At 42.9% G+C, this 11142-nt stretch overlaps 1 protein-coding gene across 1 annotated transcript; it reads right to left on the bottom strand.

Moving 5' to 3' along the window:
• Nucleotides 1–314: 314 nt before the first annotated feature.
• LOC122931594 lies at nucleotides 315–1889 on the bottom strand. Its single transcript, XM_044285667.1, has 2 exons — nucleotides 1666–1889; nucleotides 315–1581 (listed from the first exon to the last, which is right to left on the bottom strand). Exon 2 carries the CDS (start codon nucleotides 1143–1145, stop codon nucleotides 315–317), a length of 831 nt encoding a protein of 276 aa, XP_044141602.1. The 5' UTR covers nucleotides 1146–1581; nucleotides 1666–1889.
• Nucleotides 1890–11142: the final 9253 nt, after the last annotated feature.

The following is an 11142-nucleotide window of genomic DNA, read 5'->3' as shown; positions in this document are numbered from 1 at the left end:
ACCCCTTTGGGAGTTGGCTCGGAAGACCCGCTTCATGGAGGTCTGTGCTTTGTTAAGCGAGGTAAAGACATTCACATGTCTATTGAGCTCCTTCAGAAAAGTCTCACCAAATAGCTTGCCCTGTGCCAGAGGTCCTAGTTCTTTGGTGCCCAATTCCACCAATTTTCCGTCAAGACGGAGTAATGCTGCTTTCCTCCTCTCAGAAGAGAGGGCTACGTTGGCGTTGCCTACAAAGCAGAAGCACCGTTGAGCCCATTCTCTAATGTCGTGAGCCCATTCACGAACCATATTAGCGTCAAACTCCTCTGATCGCGCTAGGGCATCATCCGCCAAATACAAAATGCGGAAAGTGGACCAATGGAGTCCAACAGCTTATCCTGCACGCCGTGGAATGCCTTCTCAACCCCTTTGCGAGGGTCCTGACCACCCCTAGACATAAAGGTGGTCATGATCTGGTCGAACTCCGGAGTTTGCGCCACGAAGTCGGGTAACAGAGGGCGAGGGCATTCGGATCGTAAACGGTTGCGAATCGTTTTGTCCATAGGTTTGCGTAGCCATAGGTGCATAAACTTTGCGAGGTGATCCGGAGGCGTCCAGTTCCCAGAACGTGGATGACGGATGTTTCTCGGATCGAAGAGACGTTGGCCGGAGGGGTCCAGGATGGTTTCCTCATCCTCCAGCAGTGGCGCCGAGTCGTCGGGTAGCTGGGCGGTTTCGAGAAAGGTGCCCTTTTGGTCACCGGAAAACGCGCCCTCATCTGAGCCCCAGGCGTCCTCCGGAACGTCGGAGTCCGCGGCCTGCCACGAGTCCAGAATATTCATGGACGGAGAAAGCTTATCCTCCTCGTCCGAGGAGTATTGATGTTCAGGCGAGGGAGCGAGAGGAGACGGTTTGTCGCGCTTGGCGGGGGCCTTGCCCCTGTCCGGATTAGCAGAGCCCTTCTCTCCTTTCCAATGGCGTTTTTGTGGCCGAGAGTCGGCACGAACCTGTGACTCCGAAGCCTCGGAATCGTAGTCCTGTTGCGGGACCTCAGCGAGGTCATCTGGCCCATCAGCCGCCGTCAGAATTCTGGAGAAAGCCTTCTCCATCGAGGCAGCAACTGCCTCATTAATCATGGCCTGAAGCTGTGCAGTGTTCTGGTCCATTGTCCAACAACACCCTGGCACAGGGTAGTATAAAGTATATAGAGATGGTACCAGCAGTACCTATAACCCCAGCAGGGTAAATTGGGATTTTTACACTGGGCAGCACCGAGGAATAGAGGATGTATAGAGATGGTACCAGCAGTACCTATAACCCCAGCAGGGTAAATTGGGATTTTTACACTGGGCAGCACCCAGGAATAGAGGATGTATAGAGATGGTACCAGCAGTACCTATAACCCCAGCAGGGTAAATTGGGATTTTTACACTGGGCAGCACCCAGGAATAGAGGATGTATGTCTGACACCTCTGTAGCAGCAGCAATTTCGGGGCGACACCCCAAAGCCCAGGGAATGAACCCTGCAGTGGTGAGGCCTGGACAAACGGCCACAGATTTGAGAGCCCTGCCTGGTCGTCTGACAGGCTTATGCAATCCGAGCTGTGAAGGAGGAGAGACACAGTGAGGGCTCTGACACGGAGCACAATATCAAATAGTAAGAGGAAATGGTTGTAATGGACTTACCGCAAAAACCGAGCACTGAGGACATGGAGTCTCTATCCAAAATGGCGGCCACAGTTCTCGCGAGATGCGAGTATAATTCCCGCCGTTGCCGCGAGCGAAAATGCGCGGCGAAAATTTTAGCCGAAAAATGCGCGGCGAAATATCGCGACGCGATATTCGCAGATGGGGTGAACGTTATCCCTTACCATAATCCTTTGGGGGGGGGGGGGTGCTAGTAAATAAATAAATAAATAAATTAAATAAATTGGCTAGTAAAGCTTATCCTCCACGTCCGAGTGAGAAGGCCAGACAGGGACGGGAGACCAAACTGAGGAGAAAATTTTTTGCTTGAGCCACAAACCCCCCAAAATGTAGTAGTAGACATTAAATATTACCACAAGGATAGATAGAAAAACATTCAAATGGAAATACGTAACCCCAAAAGCCTTATAATTGGGAGAGCAGAAACTCTGACCTGTCTGTCTGATGGAGCAGTAAAGAAAGAGGAGGAGGAGTCTCACGGCTCAGAATATATTACCTCCTATTGCATTTTGATTGGTTACTGTTTTAACTGTTTCTTTACTGCTGTGGAGTAAGTAAAGAGAGTTTAATGCAAAATACGAAGCCTCCTGTCATGTGGTAAATTCTATGATTCTTTCTAATACGTTTCTGTATCATTAATCTGTCAGTTAGTTGCCAGTTTATTCATTGTTGAATGTTAAAGGGGTTATTTGAAATGTGCTGCAATCCCGTGCAGCTGCCATTTCCGGATTCACGTGCCGTACATTGGGCATGTGATTCCAGCCTGGCATTACAACCTGCAACACAAGCATGTTAAGTGCTTGCGAGAGATTCAGACCCACACATGCACTGCAGATTCTAACCCCAGGCTGGGATCACATGCCCGATGTACGGCACGTGATCCTGGAAGTCACGGCGGCAGGGGATTGCGGTGCATCTCGGATAACCCCTTTAACATCCCTTTACACAGGCAGGCTAAATAATAAACTATTTGTTTACGATAATTTCCTGATTGTCAGAGGTGAAGAAAGCTGCATTTACATCATTTACATGCAGCAATCATCTCCTATGTATGGGAATAGATGATCGCTACTGTGTTCACTTGTCCCCATAGGAAATCATTGTTTCTGGGCAGCAGATCCCTGTGTACAAAACACAATCTTCTGCCCAGAAACTATGATTTTGGTGTCTGCATTAACAATTCTTTTTGATCAATAGCACCTTCTCACAGAGCAATTATCAAGAACGAGCATTACTAGGATTGTTCCTTCCTGATAATTGCCCTGATCATCAGCCAGGCAATGCCTGTCGTGCTTGCTCAGTGCTTCTATACTACACAGCTCTTCTTCTGTGAAGATACATTTTATTTCCTTATTTAGAAGTATTCTTCCTCTAGTTCATTTTAAATATGCATGTGGTATCATATAACCTCTAGATTATGTTTCTCCTAGGAGTCATACCTCAAGGGAGTCCTCGTATTTTTATTTATTTTCAATGGATAGTATTAGCTGCTAAAAAGGTAGAGACAATTATAGAAATAGTCCATGGGATTTGGTTTGGAGTCGGAGCTACTGAATGGTTCATTAGCATTCCGTCCAACTAGGGTTCTCTTCTGGAAACATACAGGTAGCACGCTACTGAGGATTTGCGCCAAACTTTCAATTTTTTATGATTTTAATGATTAAATCTTAAGATTTACACTAATATGATGTGTACTTCGTGTCCTCTTCACCCCACTAGACTGTTGCATCCCTGCCGTTAAGCCCTGTAGAAAGAAAGCAGTCCTATGACAATAGTGACATCCTCTGCTAGTGTTAGTCTAAGGTCTGTTTTACATTTTTATTTGGCTAAAATGCTGTGGCCTGATGTTAGTTGAAAGTCTATATTAAACTAAGAGCCTACATGCACAGCATCTTGATTTTGGCTTTTGGGTAGAAGTACCAGCGTAGATAAGTAGCTTCCTTACATCTCTGGCTACACTTATCTTCTCAAGAGAACATGTTGAAATGAATTGGACTGCCTATATTCATATTGTCATCTATCCTGTGGTCACAGTTTTTTTTGTAAAGATTTTATGTGTTGCATGTGTACAGCTTAGGTTTTAAGGTGCCCCTACATGTAAGACAAAACTTAGCTCTGAAGTTGGCCATCGCCTGACTATATAATGTGTATACAGGACACCCTACACTCCACAAGGTGCAGATGGGCAAAAATGAATAGTGCACTGGTTGTCCATGTTTATACTGAAGTAGGAGTAGCCTTTATGGACAGTCGTGCTGGGGATATGAAACAGTTCATATCTTGCCTGCAATGGTGATCTAAAGGATTCTTGTTATGTTGCAACTATGTGACATTACCATAATGCTTCTGAAATGTTTCTGTGGTGTTTTTTCCTGGTTGTGGTTATATCACGTAAAAAAAACAAGGGCTTAATAACACAAATTTGCTCAGACATTTTTCACTAAAACAATTCCACAGAAACTACTTTTCATATTGCATGCGGTTTTAATGACTTTTTATTGGTGGCATTTTTTGTCCAGGCGTTTTTTCCCCTATAAAGAAGCAGATATAAAAATGCACTTTATATATGAAATGTTCAATTATTTGTTCTATTGTAAAAAGTGGCAATATTACTTGAAGAGGCTGTTACCCGCTGCATCTGACACTATATAGCTATGCATGGATGTAAATACAAAAAAAATAATGCACCCAGATAAAAATATCGGTTGCTGCAAAACTCCACCTGCAGCTATGTCCTGGGCAGATGTGTAAATGATTACAGGTTTGGGTCTTGGCACAAAAGGGTGTAAAAGTGATTCCTCAACCGTTCCCCTATAAAAAGGCTCTCAGGGTTCACTTTTTGTACCTTCTGAGAGAGATTGCTGACTGCTAGACGTGTCTACGATGCACTGGAAGACATTTTGCACAGTTGACTTTGAGGGTAGGTGCATTATGGGACTGAGAGAAGCAGGATGGTCATTTCAATGACTTGCTCGCCATCTAGGCTGTTCTGACCTAGCTGTTAGGAGCAGTGGTTATGTGAGGGTACGCAAAGTTTATTTATCCACCATCCAGACAAAGCTAGTCCCTTCATTACACACTTCTGTCTCTTCCAGGACCATTTTCAGGTACTTAGCAGAAAGAAATGTGTTGTCACGACTACCATTACATGTTCTGTCATTGACATCAAGCCATCATCGCCTTCATTTGCAGTTGTATCATGAATGAGAAACCAGGACTGCTATGGAATGGAACTGTATTATTTTTAGTAACAAATTCTGTTTGGGATCCCACAATGGTCGGGTTTGAGCATGGAGGCCTTGCTTCATTCCTGCCTTTGCTGAGGAGGAACACATTGCCCCAACTGTTGGTGTGATGATCTGTGGAGCCATCTCATACGACAGCAGTCACCCCTAGCATTGCTATGAGGGACTCTAACAGCTCAGCAATAGGGGCAGGACATCGTGTAGCCACATGTGTTGCCTCATGCTAGAGCTTAAAAATTGAATTTTTCGGCAGGATAATGCTCGCCCACACACAGCAAGGGTTTCCCAGGAATGTCTCCACCAGATTCCTTGGCCTGCCTGGTCATAAGATTTATTGCTAGTCGTGCATTTATGGAACCAGCTGGGACACCAGATTAGGCAAATTACAAGTGTGCAGGATCTACAAGCTGCAACATCTGTGAGAAAATGTTCTGTAGGATACCATACAGAACCTGTATGTGTCCATGCCCAGGCAAATCTCATCTTGTACCCAGTCTAGAAGTGGCCCAACAGGGTACTAGAGCCTTCTTTCTGTTGAACGTTTTTTTTTTTTTACCTAATAGACATTCTTTCACTCGACTATTGTAATTGCTTATATATCTCACATATAAAGTTTCTTTCGATTCCAGCAACTCCTTCTTGATGCGTTATTTTAATGAGTGTATTTGTAATGGTTTCAGCCAAAAGTCATCCATCTGTCAACAAATGCGGATCTTAACAAGGATTGAACCTCATCACTTTGTTACTTAGCTTTTATTGAACTCATGATACATGTATATTGTTTACATACAGTACATCAGGTCACTAAGTAAGATGAATATGAGTCACTACTCGATTTATGTTCACGGTGGTAGAAAATGGATGCCATATACAAGTGCGTCTCAGTAAAGTAGATTATCATCGAAAAGCGAATTTATTTCAGTAATTTTATTCAAAAAGTGGAACTCATGTTATATAGACTCATTACACACAGAGTGATCTTTTTCAAGCATTTATTTTGATATATGATAATGAAAACCTAAAAGTTAAAAAGTCAGAAAATTTGAATATTGTGGAAAAAGGTCAATATTGTAGACTCATGGTGTCACACCATGTGTCTAATCAGCTAATCAACAAGAAACATCTGCAAATGTTTCCTAAGCCTTTAAATATTAGGTTGTTTTTCAATATTATTTATGGCTGTGCAATTAACCTGCAAAAATTGTGACAGGAAAGCACATTGAAAAAAAGCTGTTGCTGCATGGTTTTTCTTTTTTTTTACCATATGGCAAACTAACGGTACAAATAAATCACAGTACCCTATGAATGTATGTATGTTTTTTTTTTATTTATTCCCATCCACACCTTATGGTTAAAAAGCTTTTTTTGAGCATGTTACAGTTTTTGTAGTGTACAGTTTGTCCTATTTGGGGCATACATGTGGCATACATATACTAGTGATCGGGCTTCTGCGTGACCAAAGTGAACTGTGTGAATGTACTTGTAAAGGGTGTACGGAGGTCCCTGAGTTGGTGGAGATGTTCAGCTCTTTCTCAAACAATCACATAGAAATAAATGGAGTAGTGGTTAAAGGGGTGTTTCATTAGAAAAAGTTTTTTTTGATAGCTACAAATGGTTAGAAAAAAAAAAACTAGCTTAGGCTCAACTCTCCAGTCCTCCTGCAATGCAGTTGTGGAGGTGCTCATGTCTCTGCTTCACTCCACTTCTTGCTGTCGTTTGACATGTCGGGAAATGACTGGGAATACCGATCAGCCAATCACTGGCTGCAGCAATGACCTGCCTCAGCCAATGTCTGGCTTAGGGGCACTCTCAGCATTTCCTCTGTGTCATTGAGATTTTGGGGACATCTCTTTTTATGATCGCTATTTGAGGGAAAACTTTAAAGGGGTTGGCTACTTTCTGGTTACTGTTGACCAAACTGTGAGATGATTATATGGCACTTACTAATATATAATATAGACTTTGTTGAAGTTCTGCACCATTTTCTATATTTTATAACGTATACTCCCTTGTTTACAAAGTTTTTTCTGCTATCCACACAGAGATCCTGTCCATAAGAAGGCCACTGATGGAGGGTCGTGTGACCAGACAAATCAACTCCATGTGATGTTTCCCCCATTCAAGTGCAGGTGGCAGGTGCAGTGAACTTGAACGGAGCAGACATCACATTGAGGTGATTTGCCTGGTCACATGACCCTCTATCAGCGGCCATCTTTTGGACAGGATCTCTGTGTGAACAGCACAACAGATTTTGCAAACAAGGGGGCATACCTTTTGGAATTTCATAAAATAGTGCAAAAGTACATAGTATAGTAAGTGCCATATAATCATCTCAGAAATATATTGGTCAACAGTAACCAGGAAGTGTCCAACCCCTTTAAGGAACAATTTCCTCCTTACAAGCAGATGAGGTGAGATCCATTGTTAAAGACATAAATGTGAAATATCACATATACTGTATAACTTCGTCTCAGATATGACTTGTTATTGGTATGTGAAATATGCATGTCTTGTCACTTAATATCAATTATTAAGGTTCTGTTCACATCTGTGTCAGAGGCTCCTTCATATTTGATGGAATCTAATGTAAGCTATGACACAGATGTGAACAGAGCCTAAATCTCTGCCAGTAAAGACAAAGTCAGAACACATTTATCATCATTTTGCAAATGTAAAGTAATATGTAAAACCCACAAAATGTCCTTGGGCTTTATAGATGCTCCCTTACAAGAGCGACACATTTGATGGCCAGCTTGTGTGACAGTTTGTCAAAAAAAAAATTGGGAAATAACATGGCCATTAGGCAGATTATGTCCCTGATGCAGTTTTTATCAGCAATTATATAACTCCATGTATGACTTACCGTACTGCTTTCTTGAAATCTGTGTCAAAACATTTAGTTTGTGACAACACCACTTTTATGTATTCATATTAAACCTGTGCAACTGGAATTGATTATGGAGGATATTGTATTTATTTAGCTTGCCATCTGACACAAAGCAAAGTCAGTCTTGCAATTATGATTGTCTTTTGCAACTGTTAGGGTCCATTCACACGTTCGTTGTGTATCCGCAATACACCCGGCCGGCACCCCCCATAGAACTGCCTTTTCTTGTCCGCGGACAAGAATAGGACATGTTCTATTTTTTTGCTCTCCGCATCCATTTCTGCCCCATTGAGAATGAATGGGTCCGCAACCGTTCCCGATATTGTGGAACGGATGCGGATGTGTGAATGGACCCTTTAGACTGCATGCACATGACCGTTGTGTGTTTTGCGGTCCGCAAATCGCGGATCTGTAAAACACGCATGGCGTCTGTGTGCGTTCCGCAATTTGCAGAACGGCACAGACAGCCTTTAATATAACTGCCTATTCTTGTCCGCAAAGCGCGGACAAGAATAGGACAGGTTATATATTTTTACGGAGCAACAGCATTGTCCGCATCTTTTGCGGCCCCATTGAAGTGAATGGGTCCGCATCCGAGCTGCCAAAACTGTGGCTCAGATGTGGACCACAACAATGGCCGTGTGCATGAAGCCTAAAATGTAGCATTTTAAACTTTAATGTATTTTTCCTGTGAATCACCTAACATTTGTATATAATAATAAATATTTTAAAAAAACTATGTTTCACTATCACTGCCAATCCCAACCCTAAGGAATAGCATCATACTACTCTATAGTTCTGTTAGTTTGGGTCATTAGACCTGCGATTGGTCTGGGATTTGCATCTATACCTGTGATGGCTAACCTCCGGCACTCCAGCTGTGGTAAAACTACGACTCCCAAGATGTACAATTGCTTGACTGTTCTCAGAACTCCACAGAAATGAATGGAGCATGCTGGGAGTCGTAGTTTAACCACAGCTGGAGGTTAGCCATCACTGATCTATAACATGAGTGCAAAAATTAACCCTTATTCCACTTGTGTTTCCAAAGAAAAAGCACAAGAGGCTCTACATTCATGAGAATTCAAATTTCCATTAAAAAAAGCAGAGGCTCAAAAGGTAGCAGGTAATGCATTACTGTGTGTATTGGAAATCATAGTTCACCATTTACAAGTGAAGCTTTCTGTAGCTGGTGTATTAGGGGCACCGCTAATGGTGGTGCAGATGTATCTGTCATATTCAGGTATGGTGACTGTCTCATTATAAAGACACCTATAGGTGGTGTTACAGATTTTGTATTGGGTCCCAAGAGCATCCAGTTATGTGCCTGGTTATTTTATATGTAAAATACAGTATGTACAAGATGCTACACAAAAATTGAGGCTTTTATGCCATAATAAGGTACAAAAGCTTGTGCTGTAAACTCGCACTTATTAAAGGTGCTCAAAAAGTAAAAAAAATCTACCTTCTCTGTACTAGATTTACGCTTTAATAGCCTGTAGGCACAGATTTTCAGGAGCCATACACATTCGATGGAAGTTGAACAAACATCTGGTGATCATTTGTTTCACAGACACGGCCATGCACATTTTAGTCAATATTGGATGTTACAGTTGTTGAGACAGACCGTCCATGTTAAATGCAACCGAGCGACAGATGTAAGATCGTTCTGAGAAAGGTAGATTTTTTTTTTTTGTCCGACTATCAGATGAAAATATTGAACACGGCCAACTTCTTTTCAAATAATAATAGTTTGTGCTCGGATTGACTATCAGAATGACAGTAACCTAAGCATAGCAGTAGAGTAGTGGCGGAACTGCTGTAAAGGGTAGCCTAAAGGGGGCCACCCTATAGGTAATGATGATATGAGGGTTGGGTGGGAGGGGCACACTGCTGCTGTGTCGGGAATCGAAAAGGTAGCTGACAGGGGGGAGGGCGCAGAGGTGCCTTAAGTAGCCTGTGCGGGAGCCTCCCCTCCCACAAATACGGCAACTACGTTGCCTACACTTGTGCTCGGATCGACTATCAGAATGACAGTAACCTAAGCATAGCAGTAGAGTGTGGCGGAACTGCTGTAAAGGGTAGCCTAAAGGGGCCAAAAATACAAGACACGGTAGTGTGAAGACAAAGAACTGTATTGAAACATATCACAGCAGCAAATTCTGAAAAGCTAATGACATCTCTCGTTTAGGGTTGGGGATGTAACGGGTGTAACACAGTGATTTCCATCGCCCCAGTTTCTTTATGATGTGACCCGGTACATTGTTTTTAGAGGCGGCAGAGGCTGCCCCTATTCTGAACGAATGGCCGGTAATGCTTAAAGGATCTACGTCCAGTTTAGGAAACAATACACAAATGTATTTCAGGATTGCTTGAATACTGAGCGGGCCAGAGTTGTGTGCTAACAGAGGGGAGTTGGGTGAAGCGCGTTTGATCAGCACCGACCATTCATTGAATACTGCCACTGGGCACCACTTATTTCCTGTAGTGAAATATTTGATCATTGTGGTTTCGCCGGGTCTGGTAGTTTTAGTATGATCAAGCGTAAGGACGTAGTGGGAGCCTAGCGTAGTAAATGTTTCTGTACAAAGGCGCTGAATTCCCCGGGTCGTAGGAACCCGTAAAAACATAAATACAGGGCTGTTTTGATTAAGGCGCTTGTCTTCAACCCAAAGGGGTTAGTACTTAGGATCGCAGACAAGGACTTAAACATTTCCCCTGAGAAGGGTCTCCTGGAAATTCTGCTAACGGCTGAAGAATTCTGTATCCCTTTGAGGATCGTTTTTATGGGGTGAGCAGAGAATAACAAGGGTCTGTCTGGGTAGGAAATATGCCAACAGTATTGTATACCGGCTAAATATAACTTGATTGTACCATGTGAAAGTTTAAGGTCTGAGTGGCAAAATGCTATGAACGCAAGTAGGTATGTGATGTGATCCACACCCTGTTGTGGACAAATTTGCTGAAACCTAGTGAACGTCCTTGTACGTCCTCGCCGTGTTCTTGGATAACGACTTCTGCATGAGAACCCTGGCTGTATCCAGGTGCACACTCAATGCATGACTAACAGGTTGTGCAAAGGTGTTGGGGTTGGTGTAGGGTCCGCTTCAGGTGAAATCTGAAATTAAAACTGCAATTTACCTCTGGATTGTGCGTCCGCTGCTATGTTTACCTTACTGGGAATATGTACACATTCGAAATGGAATTGGTGCTCCAATGCCAACCAGATAAATCGCCTCATGAAGGCCATGATCTCTCTGGAAGCTGATCTACCCTTATTAATCAGGGCTGCCAGACCTGCATTATCAGTTAGAATTAAAACTG

This window comes from Bufo gargarizans, chromosome 3, assembly GCF_014858855.1.
Source record: "Bufo gargarizans isolate SCDJY-AF-19 chromosome 3, ASM1485885v1, whole genome shotgun sequence".
NCBI classification, from domain to species: Eukaryota; Metazoa; Chordata; class Amphibia; order Anura; family Bufonidae; genus Bufo; species Bufo gargarizans.
The sequence above is the reverse complement of the archived record's forward strand: the minus strand, read 5'-3'. Positions and strand labels throughout refer to the sequence as shown.

Coding starts and splice junctions, on each gene's coding strand:
- LOC122931594 (XM_044285667.1), bottom strand. CDS start 1,145: ATGGACCAGAACACTGCACAGCTTCAGGCCATGATTAATGAGGCAGTT.